This window comes from Dama dama, chromosome 13, assembly GCF_033118175.1.
Source record: "Dama dama isolate Ldn47 chromosome 13, ASM3311817v1, whole genome shotgun sequence".
Taxonomy (NCBI): domain Eukaryota; kingdom Metazoa; phylum Chordata; class Mammalia; order Artiodactyla; family Cervidae; genus Dama; species Dama dama.
In genome coordinates, this window is record NC_083693.1 from 71,594,014 (window position 1) to 71,613,433 (window position 19,420).

Sequence of the window (19,420 nt, forward strand, 5' to 3'; positions counted from 1 at the left end):
GGCCCGCCATGCTGTGTTCCACAGAGGCAGTACCATTTGATTAATACTTTCCTACCCGCAGCACCCAAGGTTCAGTTTCTCCACGTCCTCGCCAAAACTTGTCGTTTTCAATCTTGTTGATTTTACCCCTCCTTGTGTATGAGATGAAGGGCTGGTTCATTGTGGTTTTGATTTACAGTTCCCTAATGACTGATGATGTCGAACATTTTTTCATGTGCTTAGTGGCCATCTGTGTGTTTTCTTTGGAGAAGTGTCTACTCAAGTCCTTTGACCATTTTTTATCTCTCTGCTATTGCACAAAATGGTTGAAACTTTTTAAAAAATGTGCCCCTTGAAAGGATGACCCCTCCTAATACTCAGCTTTCTAGGAATGTTATTCTCCAGGGGTTCTAGACCGACAAGGTTATTTCAGTCATCTCCTCCCCCTCCCACTCTCTTGGCTCACTGCTCCCTCATTTTTTCTAGAGTTCATCTTTCAGATTAAACGTCACATGGTACTTGAATAAAGAATCAGGCTGCAGAATTTCACTTTGGGAAGCTGCCACAGCTCAAATGCATCAATATCCTTTTCAAGTACGTTAAAAAGATTAGAGAACTAGATTTTCCATTTGTATTATTCGAATGCTCTTTGACTGTGACAATGTTATAGACATGTACTCCAGGCAGTATTTGCCAGTGTGTTTTGGTGGGGGCTGGAAGCAGGGTTTTGAATGTGGAGAGGCGAAATGTCTTTGTGGATAGATCTGAATGTCTAGCCAAATGGTTCTGTTGGCTGTTTGATCTCAGTCTCACTCTCTGAACTCTCAGTGGAAAGAGAACCAGCTGCGGGGGAGACTGTAGCCCTAGGGGACAGGTGCCATGGAAGTGCATCTTCAGGGCCTTGGACCTGAGCCCTGCGCTCAGCACCTCTCCCTTCAGGTCATCAGCAGCTGTGAGCCAGGGAATTTGTCTCTTTTATGGAATTTGGAACGAGGAACTTCAGGAGAACTTTAAAAGCTCTTCTGAAAAAAACAAAAATAAAAAATTTAAAAAAGTAAATAAAAGCTCTTCTGAGTTAAATTGGGGGATGGGAGATGGGGGAAATGTCATTTTGCTGTGACTGCTGAATATATAGCACTGACCTTGATCAAACCTATTTTCCTTTTTTTTTAAGTCCATTAAGAAAAAGTCTGTTATAAGCTTTAGGTCCAGAAACAGTTCAATTTATCCTTTTCGTTTCTTTATCCAAGCCAAATATTTTCTAATCTTTTGTATTTTGCCTCATTCCACAAAGGATTTTTGGTACCTTGTAACACTGGATTTTCTGGAATCATTAAAATGTGCATAGTTTTTTTTTCCTTTCTTATTTTTCCTTCCACTGCTTTTTTCCCCCTAAGAAAAGAAAGAAAAGCTTTCTGGAAGTATCATTGACATACAATAATTTGAACATACTTAAATGAGCAATTTGATAAGTTTTGACATATGCGTGTATCCATGAAACCATAACCACAATCAAGATAATGAAGGTAATCACCAAGCCCTGAAGTGTCTCTGTGGCCCTCCATCATTGCTCTGCCTTGCCCACCTCTTCAACCACTGATATTCTGTCATTATAGATTGGTTTGCATCTTGTGTGATTTTATATAAACAGAATTGTACAGCATGTAGTCTATTTTCTGGCTTCTTTTACTCAGCAAAATTATTTTGACATTCCTCCGTATTGTTGCTTGTTCATTGTTAGTATACTTTTATTCCCAACTCGTATATCCGTTGTACGGACATACCACAGTTTGTTTACGTATTCATTTGTTGGTGGACGTTTGGGCTGTTTCCAGTCTTTGTATGCGCCTATGTTTTCATTTCTCTTGGGTGAACACCTAAGAGTGGAATGGTTAGATCAAGCAGCAGAGGTGAGTTTTGTCTTCAGTCTTTCCCATCTTTGGGGTCTTTCCCAGTGAGTCAACTCTTTGCATCAGGTGGCCAGAGTATTGGAGCTTCAGCTTCAGCCACAGTCCTTCTAGTGAATATTCAGGGTTGTTTTCCTTTAGGATTGACTGGTTTGATCTCCTTAGGGACTTGAGCTTCGTAGATATTAGGACACTTGAAGTTGTCCCACAACCCTTCTGATGCTTCATTCTCATTCATCTTTTCTCTATCTCTTCCTCCCTCTTTTGAGTCTTTTTTTCCTCTGAATTTCATTTTGGGAAGTTTCTATTGCTGTCTCTTCATGCTCACTCATCTTTTTAGTTACTCTCATCTAGTGTGTTATACTTTTCATCTCTAGAAGTTTTCCTTATTCTATATCTTAATATATATCTTCCATGCATCTTCCTAACACATTCATTTCTTTCTTTTAGCTTCTGGAACATAGGCAGTGCAGTTATGATAGCTTTAATTTCCTTGCCTCGTAATTCTATCATTTCTGGGTTAGTTTTGTCAGTTGGTTCTTTTCCTTCTTATGGGTCATATTTTCCTGCTTCTTTGAATGCCTGGTGGTTTTTTATTTGATGCCAGACATGAATTTTACCTTATTGAGAGATGGATATTTTATATTCCCATAAATTTTTTGAGCTTTGTTCTGGGATGTGGTTAAGTTACTTGGAAACAGTTTGATTCTTTCAAGTCTTGCTCTTAAGCTTCATTAGGGGGAAGCAGAGTAGCATTTAGTCTAGGGTCAAACCCTCTGTGTTCTCTACCCAGTACCCTGTGGATTTTGTGGTTTTCCACCCTAGCTCAGCCTGACAGGAACTATTACCAGCCCTGTGTGAGCTCTGGAATGGCTGTCTTTACCCTTATTGGGCGGCTCCTGCCCAAGACCGGGTGATCTCCTCACACATTAGTGCTGACGGCTTCTCAGCCGAAGAGCTGCAGGCATTCTCTGCTCATTCCTGCAGTTTCCTCTCTTTGCAGGTCTCTCCACTTTGGTATTCTGCCCTCTGAACTCTCATCATCTTGGCTTTTCTGGACTTCCAGCACCGTCTCCCCCACCACCAAAAGAGACCCCCCCCAGGCTCCACCCGGATTCCCCCCCGCCCCCCCCCCCCCCCCCCCCCCCCCGGCATGGCTTCCTGGAAACTCTCCAGGCTGTGCCCTGGGGCAGTCACAGGGCTCACCTCTTTGCTTGTCCTCTGAGCAGTCACAGCTCTCACTGTCTGATGTCCAGTGTCTTGGCAAACCACCATATAATAGATCTCGTCTGTTCTTTTTAGCTGTTTTAGGTGGGATGGCAAATCCAGTCCCTGTTGCTCCATCTTGGCTCGAAGCAGAAGTTGATGACACCTTGAAAAAAAAGAGTAGTTACACAATGTCAATAAGAAAGGGCAAAGAAAAAATTTTACAGTAATGATAATCACAGAAAAGAATGTGGGTGGGAGAGGTTAGAGTTCAAACGTCCTTTTAGATTCTAACCTTAGAGTGTTGTAGCTCCACTTTTTTGATAAGAACCTAAAAGATAATCTGCACACTGAGAACCTAGGTATTTTCCATAGTAATGTCATCCATGAACCAGTCATGTCTGCCGTATTATCCTGAAGATAGAGCACTGGTTTTCAGTATGTTTTAGAAAGTTGTATCTTGAAGAACCAGTGGTCTAGCTTTAGCCCCAGTGGTGTATTTCAGGCCATTTAAATTGTGCTTTTCTGACCTTCATCTCAACTATTAAAAGCATAGGCTTTCGTGCAGGGGAATATTGTCTAAAACTAATCAAAACAGTTCACTGTAGAAGAGAGTCAATGTTATGGGTAATGTAACTATAGAGAACTTTAAATCAAAACACTTTTATACTAATGGAAATTAATAGAAAAATAATGAGAGTAGCTTTCATTTTATTTCTTTTACTGAAAGGTTTTAAATCCATTGTATCAAATAAAGACTTGTTAAAGCTACCTTTTTAGATATTTTTTGTTAAGTCAGTTTATGAAGCGAGGACCTCTTATGGTGCGGTGTACAACAAATACAATTAGTGCATGTTGCAGTAGTCTCCACGTGAAATAAAAATGTAGGCTCTGGTTTTAGATCTCTATCAAGTCCCACCCTTGTGCTTGTTATTCTGTCTGCTCTCCCCTTCCCCACCTCCAAAATTTTAATCTTGCCTTTTATGGTAAGGATTCAGGGATCCTGCATGACTTGCTAGGAGCTTTGTTACAAAGCTTTAGTCTTTTTTCTTCTCCCTCCTCTCTGCTTGGCTCTCCTCCCCTCCTCTCCTCTCCCTCCTCCCCTCTCTTCTCCCTCCTCCCCTTCCGCCCTCCCTCCCCTTCCTCCACTCCCTCATCCAGCTGTCCCAGAGACTGGACCTGCCATTCCTGCCTTAGTGTGGTGCTTCTGAACTTCAGAGCAAAGCTCAAGTTTTAGGGCCGATCACTCCACACATTGTTGGGAGCATCTCTTGTTTGCTTTAAAACTGTACAGTGGGGATGTTCCTACCGGAAACCTCACTTTTCCCCATGTGACCCTTTCCCCTTTATGACCACACTAGATGTCAAAGATCTTAGAATTACTGTATTAATTCCTTGATTTTAATGGCATTGCTTGCTTGTGCTCTTGGGGACACTGAGGTTTAGTAATCCTGGTCCATAGCCCTGGGACACTTCACAATGTTTGCTCAAAGGATGTCTTGTAAATACTTCCCTCCCTTGCAGAGTTCACCCCCTGCAGGTTTGTGTTGCTTTTACATGAACTGTGCTCATTAAAGTCATGTTCTCTGAAGTGAAAATCAGGCTTGATGTATACTTGATATGTACTAGGCTGTCAAAGATATTTATTAAATAAATCTGGGAAATTCAGGGTTAAAAAAACTGTAAAATGGACAGAAAAGGTATTAACTATTTTACAGTTTCTAGGTCTTTAAATTTCAAACAGAAACAAGACATAGAATTACTTCTGCAAAGTTAAGGGTGTGTGTGCATGAAGGTGTGTGTCTACACGTGTGTGTGTGTGTATGTGGAAGTGTGTATAGTATTAGAAATGAATATTAAAGTGTTAAGTGTTAAATAAGCATTCTGAGGATTTCAAGAAATCTCAGGGCTCTGTGGGAAGCCTTTGCTGGCTTGGTAACTATCGTTAGGCAAAATGAAATTAGAGCATATTTCAAGATAAAGTAATCAACACATTTCCTAAATGCACGACCAGGGAATTTCAAGGTTGGTCTTTCCATAAGCGATTGTTCTTATTCTTTCTCTTTTGTTTCACCCATTAAGCATTAATTGAAACCCAGCAGCTCCCCTGGAACCCTGCTCTTTGCGCTCCACCTGTGTTTCGTTCTAGGTTTGTCTGGTTCTTGTGTTATATCTCCAGCTGGCTTTTTGCCCAGTGCGTGATGGAGGTGGGGTGGGGACAATTTAATTGCTCTCTGATCTGTGTCCCTGTTTTTCTGGGATAGTTATTTGTTGACCAGTCTCTGTTCTGCTAGGTGGAGAGCCCTGAGGTTAGGAAGGTCACAGTGTCTGGCCCAGAAGATGCTTTAGTAACATCTTATTGAATTGAATGGAAGGTTTGTTAGCTTTAACTCTGTGTCATCTAAATTCAAATGAGTCACATATTGCTTCTTAGGGTGATCTTATGTGTTTTTTCTGGTGTCCAGCACCACTGTTTTACAACCCAAGACTCATAAAACATCTTGATATAGTTTCCTTCTAGATTCAAGAGACTCTGCTGAAGCTCCTTAATCAGTCACAATGGCAGCGACTGATTTATATATATATATATATATATATATATATATATATATATTTATATTTATATTTATATTTTACATTTTGTATCAGTCAGGGGCTTTAGAATTCTTTTACAATCAAGTATACGAACATTAGCTCAAGGTCATTTGAAACAGCTTTACTAATGGATAGGGTCAGCTCTTGTAATTGTCTATGAAGTGATGAATTTCAGAGCCAGAGCTCAAGTGGCAGGTCCAGCCCTGGGACGAGCAAGACTCAGAGTTCCTGACCAACCCAGATGATCAAAGGAGAAGCCTGAGTCTTAGAAGTGAAATAAAGCTGGAACCCTTCAGTCAGGGGTGGTGTGCAGGGCCACAAATCTGACAGTAGGGCTGAAATTCAGACCCGAAAATGACAGAACATATGTTGCTTGTCCATGCTGCCTATTTCCACATTTCTTTTGCTAGTGAATGCTGTAGTGATATAACATAACTTTTCTGCAAACAGTGCATGGTACAGAAAGCCAGCTTTTACGTGAGGTATCTGCCTACAGATTACTGAGACGTCGTTAGTCCTTATTGCTTTTATGATTGGTTCCTAAAATACTAGAACCCTATAATAAGACTTTTTCTAAATAGCATTTGTCTAATATGTTGGAAAAGGTAAAATGATGCGAAAATTATCCATTTATTTTATGCTTAGTACCATACACATCCTACTGGAATGAATACTTGTCATTTGGAGAGACTCCAGGATCCCATGTAAAGACTCGCCTTTGGCTTGCTGTGTTCACTGCATGACTTAGATGAGGTGGGTGAGATGCCTGACTTCTTCAGTCTCATCCCTGAAATGGGCACGACACCCAGATGGAGCCAGTTGAATGAGGACTTCCCTGGTGGTCCAATGGTTAAGACTCCAGGCTCCTAATGCTAGGGCACATGGGTTCAATCCCTGGTTTGGGAACTAAGATCCTGCATGCAGCAGGGCCTGGCCAAAAAAAAGGAAAATAAGAAGTCGTGTGGATTGGAGAAAATGCACCATAAGACCCAGGGTTTGACACATAGTGGATGGGAAATGAAGGTAGCTATTACTGTTTGGTGCTATCCTTAATGTTTTAAATCATTAAGGAAAAGAGAGGCCACCTCAAATAAAGGGGACAGATTCTCAGTTAACCTTTTAAATTGAATAGCCCTACTTTGACCTCCTGGAACATCATTCAGATAATAGCAGCACCTTCATATCACCAGGAGACTTAGAGTTAAGAGTCTGTTTTTATCTCTAGGTAATGAGATAATCATATGAATGAAGAAAAAAGTGTACTTTCTTTGCCTTTTTAATAGAATAAAGCAGATATGTTACCTGAAGATCTTTTTGTGCCACTTTTTTACTGTAAAACAGTAATTAAGCTTGAAAGTCATAGCCGCAAATAGCAGCATGAAGCCCAGGTAAAGGGCACAGCTCAAGTGCCCTTTTTACCTGTGGAGCCAGGCATGCTATAGGACCTACCAGGCCCGTTGATGTCACTTGAAACTCAGAAAGAAGCTGGTGTTTGGCTAGGTTCTCACAAGAAGCAAGTCAAGATGGAGCCTTGGATGGAATGCTTGGTACGTGTTTTGGCCACCAGTCAGGTGCTGTCAAGGCTTTCCTGCTGGCTTAGATGGTAAAGAACCTGCCTGCCAATGCAGGAGACATGAGAGACGCAGGTTTGATCCTTGGGTTGGGAAGATCCCATGGAGTAAGGCATGGCAACCCACTCCAGTATTCTTGTCTGGAGAATCCTATGGACAGAGGAGCCTGGTGGGCTACAGTCCATGGTGTGGCAAAGAGTCGGACACAACTGAGTGACTGACACTTTTGCGTGACAGCATGCATGCTAAGTCACTTCAGTCCTGTCTGACTCTTTGCCACCCCGTGGACTGTAGCCCACCAGGCTCCTCTGTCCATGGCACTCTCCAGGCAAGAATACCGGAGTGGGTTGCCATTCCTTTCTCCAGGGTTTGTTCCCGACCCAGGGGATCCAGACTGGGTCTCCCGCACTGCAGGCAGATTCTCTACCGTCTGAGCCACCAGGGAAGCCCTACTGTCATGGCAGAGAACTTTGATGAAACTGTTCATCTTGAGCTTATGTCACATTTCCTCAGCTTGGTCAAGGTGCTGCAGAGCCAGAAATAGTACTTTTTACTTTAGTCTCAGCCTATCTCATGGGGCAAGCCCTGTACATACTTGCAGGATGTGTTCAATAACTGTTATTAAAGTTGATTTCTCTGTTTTCAGTGTTTGCTCTTTGCTATGATAATATTAACAGTAATGAACTATAGAAATACTAAACTACCTAGGGAATTTGAGATGGACATGTACACACTGCTGTATTTAAAATGGATAGCCATCAGGGACCTACTGTGTAGCGCATGGAACTCTGCTCAATGTTATATGGCAGCCTGGGTGGGAGGGGAGTTTGGGGGAGAATGGACACGTGAATATGTATGACTGAGTTCCTTCGCTATTCATCCGAAACTCTCACAACATTGTTAATCGGCTATACCCCAATACAAAATAAAAACTTAAAAAACATAAAGCAATACGAACAAGTGAAAAAACACTAAACTGCCATTTGTGTTGAGCACCCATTTGCCATCATCCTATTTGATGTTTTGTATACATTAACCTCTGACCTCACAAGAACTTCAGAAGACAGGTTATGGTGATATTCCTGGAGTGGTCAAGTTGCTGGCCAAGGTCACGCAGTTCAGAAGTGCCAGACCCAGGAGCTGAGCCCTGCTGAGTTTGAATCCCAGGTCAGTGTCCTCTCAGAAGCCCCAGGACCCAGACAGTCCAGTGCAGGTAACCCTGATCATTATCTTTTCCAAGAACCAGTCTTCTGAACTGTGTTCAGACCTTGACAGAATGCCAGGAGGCTGGACTTGTAGCCCCAGGAAGGTCTGTGGCTGGCAGAGGACACACAGTGTCTTCTAAAGCAGCTGGCCAGCTGAGACAGCTGCCCTGAGGTCCTCGCACCGCTATGGGGCTGGTCCTGCCTCACGTTAAATCCTGTCCACCCGCTCACACACAGCATCATCTCCATCGGAGGGATCGTTACCGATACTGAGATAAAGGGACATCCTGCCCGCCCTGTGTAAATAGATCCCCAGGTCTTCCTGAGGAAATGAGCAGTGCCACAGCCAGTAGTTCTAGTTAAAAACTCAGGAGGTAATAATACAGAGAATATTATCTTTTTCCAAGCTTCCCCTAACACACCCCAAAGTGCAGTGATGCTTGAAGGAATGCGAAAACTTTGAAAACCGATCAAGCTGCCCTCTTGTTAACACCATTTTAATGACCTCTGTAGACGAACTTTAGAGGCCTTGGAATGAAGATTACTTAAATAAATAACCTGTGAAGGTTTCATTTGGGCTGGATTCCCAATCTCATGAGGTTTTCCTTGATGGAGTTCAGACGCGCTCGCCCATGCTGTGCTGTGCCATGCACAGAGGTTGGGAACGGTTTGTGTTGGTTAAACCGGGCTTGGGGTTTTGTTTCTCATTATGCTAATCCGCTTGGCCCCAGCTGAACTGGCATGGTAAGTCGTGTGAACAACACTGGCCTTTTCTGTGTGCAAGGTTAAGAACTTCAGGCAGCTGCCCCTGCTGCCAAGAAGCCCGGGTCTGATCTCGAGGGTCATTGCCCACAGGAGCAGAAGACAGTCCACAGCAGGCGGAAGTGGTGGAGCTGGCAGGGTCTGATAAGCTCCGGGATTGTATGGCCTGGGGAGAACTTCAGCCAGTCTCACAAATGGAGGTCCTCTCAAGCAGATCAGACATTTAAGTTTTTAATCACTTGTATTTGAAGGCAGATATGGAGGTTCTTGGACTTCCCTGGCGGCTCAGATGGTAAAGAATCCACCTGTAGTGCTGGAGACCTGAGTTCGATCCCCGGGTTGGGAAGATCCCCTGGAGAAGGGAACATCTACCCACTCCAGTATTTTGGCCTGGAGAATTCCATGGACAGAGGAGCCTGGCGGGCTGAAGTCCATAGGGTCACACAGAGTTGGACACGACTAAAGCGACTTAGCATGCATGCATGCACATAGCACAGACAGGCCACTGGAATGCTGTTTTGCATCATAAGTGTTGATAATATAGAGCAGCAGCTATATAATCTTATAGCTGCCTGTCTTACATGCTTGATTATATGATATTGATTATAAGACACAAGGTTGAACGATAGAGCCTGACTCATTCCTGTCCAGGACTGTGCTGGCCAGCACATTCTGTGTGTTCAGGTCCCACTGATGGATGTGGCACCCTCCTCAAAGCTGCCGTCCACTTGGACAACCCAAAAAATATGATTCTATAAGCAGAATGGGGGCTTCCCTGATAGCTCAGTTGGCAAAGAATCTACCTGCAATGTGGGAGACCTGGGTTCGATTCCTGGGTTGGGAAGATCCCCTGGAGAAGGGAAAGGCTACTCACTCCAGTATTGTGGCCTGAAGATTTCTATGGACTGTATAGTCCATGAGGTCGCAAAAAATCAGATACCACTGAGCGACTTTCACTTTCACTTTTTATAAGCAGATTTTTTTATGGCTTAGAAAACACGTTATTAATCAAACCCAAATGTCTAATGAATTTTTCAGTGCCATTTGGTATCATGATACTCAGTCAGAAATGAAGAGACAGAGTTTGGGGATTCCCCCCCACCTCTAGCTTTTTTCATTTGGGGATTTCCCCACTCTCTCCAGTGTTCACAGTTCTCAGACTTCATTTTTTTATTTTTGAAGGACAAAAAGACTGCAGGTTTTTCCACATATGTCCTCACCCACCTGTGTGTTTACTGCTTAGCCCGGGGCTAAAGATCACGAAAAAGGGGGTTTTGGGTTTTTTTATAGTTCCGCATCTGCCCTCCACCAAGCGAGTGCAAACTCCCACCGGAGTCTGTGTGCTTGTGTCCACGCTCCAGTACTTCTTCTGTTATTTGTATGATTTGTAGGCTTAACAGTGCCTTTCTGCAGGGAGTGCTGTCCAAGAGAAGTCGTCATACCCAGAAGCAGAAGAGATTCATGATGCTTACATGTGAGTTAGGAGACATAAACAGTAAGCAAACAAGCAAGGTGATTATAGTTCTTGGTGATGCTATGAAAGAAAGAAATAAGATGGATGTGACTTCCTCGGCGGTCTAGTGATAAAGATTGCATGCTTCGGCTGCAAGTTTGATCCCTGATCGGGGAACTACCATCTGCAAACTGCAGGCATGTGTGCTAAGTCATTTCATTCATATCCCATTCTTTGTGACCCTGTGGACTGAAGCTCACCAGGCTCCTCTGTACATAAAGTGAAAGTCAATCAGTTGTGTCCGACTCTTTGCAACCCCCATGGACTATACCATCCATGAAATTCTCTAGGCCAGAATACTGGAGTGGGTGGCCTTTCCCTTCTCCAGGGGATCTTCCCAACCCAGGGATCAAACCCGGGTCTCGGATTCTTTACCAGCTGAGTCACCAGGGCATGGCATGTCCAGAAAAAAAGAAAAGAAACAAGGTGAATGTGACTGAAAAGAACAACTTTAGGGAAGGTTATTAGCCAGATTCTCTGAAAAACTCCCATTTGAATTGAGACTGAAAGAACAGAACTTGGTCATGAAAAAACCTGATTGAGAAATGTTTCAGGCAAAGGCAACAGCAGATACAAATCCTTAAAGTAAGACAGAAAGGATAGTTTGACTGGAACTCAGAAACAGAAGGGAAGAAGGGTGTAAGATGAGTTGGAGGGCCCTGATGGACCTTGCTAAGGAATTATGAGGTAGCGATTCTAGACAAAACTATGATGACTCTAGCTGTAAGCGTATGTTTGCGAACAGATTTGGGCACTCCTGTCGTCAAGGCTGCATATTGTCACCCTGCTTATTTAACTTATATGCAGAGTACATCATGCAAAATGCTGGGCTGAATGAAGCACAAGCTGAAATCAAGATTGCCGGGAGAAATATCAATAACCTCAGATGTGCGGATGATACCACCCTTACGACAGAAAGCAAAGAGGAACTGAAGAGCCTCTTGATGAAAGTGAAAGAGGAGCGTGAAAAAGCTGGCTTAAAACTCAACGATCAAAAAATTAAGATCATGGCATCCAGTCCCATCACTTCATAGCAAATAGATGGGAAACAATGGAAACACTGACAGACTTTGTTTTCTTGGGCTCCAAAATCACTGCAGATGGTGACTGCAGCCATGAAATTAAAAGTTGCTTGCTCCTTGGAAGAAAAGCTGTGACCAACCTAGACAGCATGTTAAAAAGCAGAGACGTTACTTTGCCGGCAAAGGTCCATATAGTCAAAGCTGTGGTTTTTCCAGTAGTTATGTATGGATGTGAGAGCTGGACCATAAAGAAAGCTGAGCACTGAAGAATTGATGCTTTTGAACTGTGTGATGCTTTTGAACTGTGGTGTTGGAGAAGATTCTTGAGAGTCCCTTGGACTGCAAGGAGATCCAGCCAGTCCATCGTGAAGGAAATCAGTTCTGAGTATTCATTGGGAGAACTGATGCTGAAGCTGAAGCTCCAATACTTTGAGCACCTGATGCGAAGAGCCAATCATTGGAAAGGACCCTGATGCTGGGAAAGATTGAAGGCAGGAGGAGAAGTGGGTGACAGAGGATGAGATGGTTGGATGGCATCACCGACTCAATGGACGTGAGTTTGAGCAAGCACCAGAAGTTGGTGATGGACAGGGAAGCCTCACGTGTTGCAGTCCACGGGGTCACAAAGAGTCAGACGCGACTGAGCGACTGAACTGAACTGATGGTTTTGTCAGGTCTGTTGTTGTTTAGTTGCTAAGTTGTGTTGTTTGACTCTTTGTGACTGCATGGACTGCAGCCTGCCAGGCTCCTCTGTCCATGGGATTTCCCAGGCAAGAATACTGGAGTGAGTTTTCATTTCCATCTAAGGGGATCTTCCCAACCCAGTGATCAAACCTGCATCTCCTGGCAGGCAGATTCTTTACCACTGAGCCACCTGGGAAGCCTCTTTGTCAGATGAGCTGATCCTTTAAAGTCTTGACTGGTGGGTACTGTGGCCCTGTGATCATCACACAGACCTGTCAGTAGCATCATTGGAACAAAAGCCAGAGGCTGGGCAGCAGATTTCCGCCACGTGTGGGAAGTTATACTAGACGTATGCTGATATCCACTCTACTTCTAGGGTTCTCTAATACCATGCAAAGAAAATGGCCTGGCTCTAGAAAAATATCGTGGCAATTAAAACCACAGTTTTAAAAATATGAAAAGCACAAACCTAGAGAATGAAAAGACAGTAGCAGAATGAAGCACTGTAGTCCCTTGTAATGAAAGATTTCACACAAGTCTGCCGTGGTCTCTGATGATGGTGGTTTAGTTGCTCAGTTGTGTCTGATTCTTCGTGACACCATAGACTGTATCCCACCAGGCTCCTCTGTCCATGGGATTTTCCAGGCAAGAATATTGGAGTGGGTTGCCATTTCCTCCTCCAGGGGATCTTCCTGACCCAAGGATTGAAGCCAGGTCTCCTGCACTCAGGTGGGTCTCCTGCACTGCAGGCAGATTCTTTACCGACTGAGCCACCAGGGAAGCCGTGGTCTCTAGTTTTTAAATATTACTGTGTGATAGCAACGTGCCGGTGTGTGTCTGTTGGTCTGATTTCCCTGGGCAGCAGTTGAGACTAATTTGTGACTTTTTTCCTTGGTCCAGATGACAGCGCTTCTGCTGCCAGCAGCATGGAGGTGACAGACCGCATCGCCTCCCTGGAGCAGCGAGTCCAGATGCAGGAGGACGACATCCAGCTGCTCAAGTCGGCGCTCGCCGATGTGGTTCGGAGGCTGAACATCACCGAGGAGCAGCAGGCGGTGCTCAACAGGAAAGGACCTACCAAAGGTGTGCGTTGCAGGTGCACGGGAGCAACAGCGGGCTCGGCGGTGGTGCATTTTGCTTTTTTCTCATTTTAAGTATTCTTTTCTAAAACGTCGAAGTTCAGTTGATTTACAGTATTGTGGTAGTCCCAGGTGTACAACAACGTGCTTCAGTTACACACATACATGCGTGCGCGCGAAGTTGCTTCAGTTGTGTCCGACTCCTTGTGACCCATGGACTGTAGCCCGCCAGGCTCCTCTGTCTGTGGGGTTCTCCAGGGAAGAATACTGGAGTGGGTTGTCATTTCCTTCTACAGTAATCTTCCCGACCCAGGGATCAAATCCCCGTCTGCTGCGTTGGCAGGCGGGTTCTTTGCCACTAGGGCCACCTGGGAAGAATATATGTATGCATGTATCTATTCTTTTTCCATACATGTGTAAATACACATGTGTCAGACTCTTTTCCCTTTATGTGTGTGTGTGCTCAGTCGCCCAGTTGCGTCGGACTCTTTGCGATCCCATGAACTGTAGCCAGCCAGGCTCCTCTGTCCTGGAATTTTCCAGGCACAGATAGTGGAGCAGGTTGCTATTTCCTTCTCCAGGTGATCTTCCCGACCCAGGGATAGAACCTGGGTCTCCTGCCTTGGCAGGCAGATGCTTTACTGGTACATCACCTGGGAAGCCCTTATGGGTTGTCACAAAATATTGAGTATAGTTCTCTGACTGTATGTACAGTAGGTCCTTGTCGGTTATCTATTTTATATACAGATGAGATGGTTAGATAGCATCACCAACTCAACGGAAATGAATTTGAGCAAACTCCAGGAGATAGTGGAGTACAGAGGAGCCTGGTGTGCTGCAGTCCATGGGGTCACAAAGAGTTGGACACGACTTAACAACTGAACAACAACAAGTTGTGTACGTTGATCGCAACCGCCTAATTTATCCCTTTCTCTCCTTTCCGCTTTAGTATGCATAAGTTTGTTTTCTATGTCTATGCGTCTATTTCTGTTTTGTAAATAAATTCATTTGTGTTTTTTTTTTTTGATTCCACATATAAGTGATAGCCTGTGGCATTGGTCTTTCTCTTTCTGACTTACTTCACTTCATATGATCATCTCTAGATTCATCCATGGTGCTGCAAGTGGCATTATTTCATCCTTTTTATGGCTGGGTAATACTCCATTGTATATAATGTGCCACATCTTCTTTATACACTCCTCTGTTGATGAACATTTAGGTTGCTTCACTGTCTTGCCTATTGTACATAGTGCTGCTCCTGACACTGGGGTGCATGTATCTTTTTGAATTATCATTTTCTCTGGACATATGCCCAGGAGTGGGATTGTAGGATCCCGTGGTGGCTCATGGCAGATTCTTGCTCCAGGAGATATGTTGCTCTCTTAATATTGACAGAGAACCCAAGCTTAGAACAATAGTGAAGCAATCGTAGGATTGTTGAAATCATCCCACGAAGTGTGACGGTTTCTTTTGGCTGGACATTGGTGACTGGTAGCCGACATTGGTGAGTTATAGCCGACGTTGGTGAATTGTAGCCGACATTGGTGAGTTGTAGCCAACATTGGTGAGTTATAGCCGACATTGGTGAGTTGTGGTCGACATTGGTGACTTGTAGCCAATGTTGGTGACTTGTAGCCAATGTTGGTGAGTTGCAGCCAACATTGGTGAATTGCAGTAGACATTGGTGACTAGTAGCTGACGTTGGTGACTTGTCACCATCATTGGTGAGTTGTAGCTGACGTTGGTGACTTGTCACCATCATTGGTGAGTTGTAGCCAACATTGGTGAGTTGTGGCCAACGTTGGTGAGTTGTAGCCAATGTTGGTGAGTTTTCAGCCAACGTTGGTGAATTATAGCTGACACTGGTGAGTTATAGCTAACAGTGGTGAGTTGTAGCCAACATTGGTGAATTGCAGTAGACATTGGTGACTAGTAGCTGACGTTGGTGACTTCACCATCATTGGTGACTTGTGGCCAGTGTTGGTGAGTTGTGGCCGACGTCGGTGAATTGTGGCCGACGTTGGTGAATTGTGGCCGACATTGGTGAATTGCAGTAGACTTCAGTGACTAGTAGCTGACGTTGGTGACTTGTCACCGACATTGGTGAATTGTAGCCGACGTTGGTGACTTGTAGCCAACTTGGGTGAATTGTAGCCGAGGCATACACAGTTGTAGATGATCAGTAAATGCCAGTTGAGTCAAGGAAGAGATGTCCACAGTGGACCGGAAAACAGTTTATTAAGACTCTGGGATAGAGAGAGCTTGCAGAACCAAAACCACACATGAGTCTTTGGCCCCTGTGGAGGCCGTGCCTCCTGGATACTTTCAGGGACTCTCGTCTGTCTGCCCTCAGCTTACACTGTCGTCCAGTTCAGCACAGCAAACACTTCTGATCAGGGGCCGAGAGAGGGCAGGCCCCTCCCTGACATGCTTAGAACCTGAAGCTTATTACTAACTTCCCCTCCTTCTTTGCTCATAAGCTCCTAGTAAGGCAAAACCTCCTGGTTTTTCTTTAAATCCCTTTTTCTTTTTCCTAGTAGAACATAGCCTGTGACAGAGTTCTATACCTATAAATAGTGGATTTCTGGCACATTTAAATCACCATTTCATTCCCCAGTGGTGCCTGGAAACAAAATAGAAAGCAATATTTGTGTGTTAAGTAATTCTGTAGTGACCCTCTTCTTACAGTTGTAGAAATAAAATGCCTCATAAAAGCTTCTCTCCTGCTAGTTAGAACCCTGGCATCTGATTTCAGCCAACATGCGTTACTCATCTTTGGCCAGAACCGCTTTTCCTTATGGCTAACTCTTGCAAACGGAATTCATCTTGGCTGTCAAATTCCTTTGGTTAAGCCCTTTTAAGTCTGCAGCATGTAAATGTCCCTTTAAAATTAACTTTCTTATTTTGTTGGGATTTAAGAAATCATTTCACAGTTGCCATCTTTTCCTTGGAGTCAGGAGAGGGTACTATCTTGATGTTGCATCTGTTCATTTCTTCTCTGGCCTGGATACATTTTCACATGTCTGTGGAAAGCAATCTCTTTTCCCTGTCCTTCAGGGTAATTATCACCAGCTCCATGTGAGATATACATATTGGGAGATGCCTACATTGTGAATAATCCCTTTAAATAATCTTTTTCTCCTAAATTACAAAGCGATTAGGGTATTTTAAATAGAAACCAGGTTATTCTAGGTATTCTTGACCTACGCAGCTTTCCAAAAATAAATCTGATGACTACTGTATCCTAAAGGGTACATTTGAAGTCGTTGCTTTATATACAACTTCAGGCTTCTAAAACTTCTATTTTTAGAAAAGGAGGGGGAAATAAAGGGGCCTGCCCAGGAGTTTTCTTTTCTTGATTAAGAGTAAAGTTTGAGTTTTGGAAACTTCTTTTTTGTTGTTTTTCATACTTAGATTGGATGTTTCTTTATAGCATTCTTTTCGAAAATGAAAATAAACCAAAGCATGATTAAGTCACACCAAGAAATAGAAAAAAGGTCATAAGAGAGCTGATGAGTGGCATGGCCTGAATGCAGCGGTCTGTGGTGTTCTGTCTTTGACATGCACGTAGAGGATGGTGGGAGAGGAGGGGAGAAGCGGAAGTGATCCCATCGGAAGCTCCGAGTCGCTGCTTCTCTTTCAGAGCTTGCAGTGTTTTCACGCCGAGTATCCCCCTACCTGGAGCTGGCACGCCACAGCTGTGGCTTAGTTGGGAGATGCTTAGGACAGCTTTGAGACAAATCTCCTTTGGGTCTTTGAAGGCCACGTTATTACTATCACGTGCTGTTCTTTGGGTTTGCCACCCTCATACAGACTGGGCCCATGGTGTTCTGATTTTTAGATATTAAGCGATTTTCCCTCCAGGGTGAGTTGTCAGAAGCTTAGGGCCCAGTGTCTTGAGCTTCTGGTGCGCAGTGTTGAGCTGTTTGCCCAGTGACGGGGATGACTGGGCCACAAAGAAACAGGCCGCCTGGTCAGACAGGGAGCCTCTGGTGGGGCTCAGCTCAGAAGAAGGGCGTGGTGAGTGCCGTGACCGTCGGACAGCCATTCTAAAACGTCAGACCGCAGCGTCCACTCACTGGCCTCAGTATTGCCAGTGAGACTGGATAATAACTCATCCTTTTCATGACGGGTATGTGTGTGTGTGTGTGTGTGTGTACGCGCTCAATCAAGTCTGACTCGTGTGTGTGTGTGTGTGTGTGTGTGTGTGCATGCGCTCAATCAAGTCTGACTCTTTGCGACCCCATGAACTGTAGTAGCCCGCCAGTCTCCTCTGTCCATGGACTTTTCCAGGCAAGAACACTGGGGTGGGTTGCCATTTCCTCCTCCAGGAGATCTTCCCGACTCGGGGATCGAACCCCGGTCTCCTGTGTCTCCTGCATCGGCAGGCGGATTCTTTACCACTGAGCCACCTGAGAAGCCTCTTTCACGACAGTACTTCACTCACTTGAAGAAAGTTTATCCTGACGTCTAAGCTTTGACTTACTTTATCATTCTTCATGTGACTTAATTCATACCCCAATGAGAACTGCAGTCTCGTGAAAGTAACTCACTAACAGATCAAGTCCAGGGCCTCCTGAGACAAAGGAAAGCTGCAGCCAACCCTGGACAGATAGCTTAATGGAGAGCTGAGTCTTAGGCTCTACTTTTCCTTGGTAACCTTCCCCTACCCCCAGGACTGGTGTTTTGTGCTAATTTAACATCTCTTCTTAACCCTCGGTCTTAGGATTGTTGTCCTCCTTTTTCTTTGCTTATGTTATTTAAAAAAATAAAACACATGAAGAACTTGTTCCCATGTCATGTCATGCATCTCAACTGTAGAGAACCTCAGCTTTGTTCAGGTGGGATTAACTTCCAAAGGTCCTTCCCTGGTGGTCCAGTGGTTAAGAATTCACTTTCCAATGCAAGGGACATGGGTTCGAATCCTGGTCAGGGAACTGAGATCCCACATACCACAGAGCAACTAAGACCGCACCTCATTACTGAGCCGGCACTCCAAAGTCCATGCACCACAACTAGATATCCGCACACTGTAACCAGGGTCCCACAGGACACAAGGAGGATCCTGAATGCTGCAACTCAGACCCAATGTAGCCAAGTCAACAAAAAAACTTTCAGTTAGGAAGATTTGTTGTTCTTGTGCATTTGCTAAGGTGCGTCTGACTCTTTGTGACCCCATGGACTGCAGCACACCAGGCTTCCCTGTCCTTCACTATCTCCCAGAGCTTGTTCAAACTCATGTCCATTGAGTCAGTGATGCCATCCAACCATCTCATCCTCTGTCGCTCCCTTCTCCTGCCTTCAATCTTTCCCAGCATCAGGGTCTTTTCCAGTGAGTTGGCCCTTTGCATCAGGTGACCAAAGTATATTGGAGCTTCAGCTTTAACATCAGCCCTTCCGATGAACATTCAGGGTTGATTTCCTTTAGGGTTGATGGGTTTAATCTCCTTGCTGTCCAAGGGACTGGGAAGATTTGGGATGTTTTAATTATGCTGAGCTTGGGTTATCATAAAGTGGGGAGAGGAGAATCAAATAGTTTCTAGAGGCCGATATTCTTAAAATTCTTGCTAATATGATAGTTTTTTCAATATTGTGGTTGGACTGGGGGCACAGAATGCAGTGAACAGACACCATTATACTGCTCTTCTGGGTATAGACATAGAAAAATGCATGTGAATAAGGGAATTCCTTACAGAATACAAGTATTAGAGAAAAATTGTATAGAAAACAATAGCAAAAAAAAGAAAACAATAGCAAAAGCAACCACTAGGGACATGACCAGAAAACTGTGGCACCTCATGTGAGAGAAAGCTTTGTAATCTTCAAAGATGCTTCTGTTTTAGGTAACAGCATGGGAGATGTTTGTGTATTATATTAAAAGGCAGAATCAGGATATC

General features: G+C 44.2%; 1 protein-coding gene across 5 annotated transcripts in view; it reads left to right on the forward strand.

The window, feature by feature from the left end:
• Window positions 1-19,420, forward strand: part of EML1 (EMAP like 1) — a 194,813-nt gene that overhangs the window by 99,051 nt on the left and 76,342 nt on the right. For 4 of the 5 annotated variants that reach the window (XM_061159408.1, XM_061159407.1, XM_061159403.1 and 1 more), the window contains exon 2: window positions 13,345-13,527. In XM_061159408.1, coding sequence (XP_061015391.1) covers window positions 13,371-13,527 — 157 coding nt within the window. In that variant the 5' untranslated portion in view covers window positions 13,345-13,370. Of the gene's footprint in view, window positions 1-12,233; window positions 12,314-13,344; window positions 13,528-19,420 lie in introns of those variants that run through there. The other variant, XM_061159406.1, reaches the window with a different exon arrangement.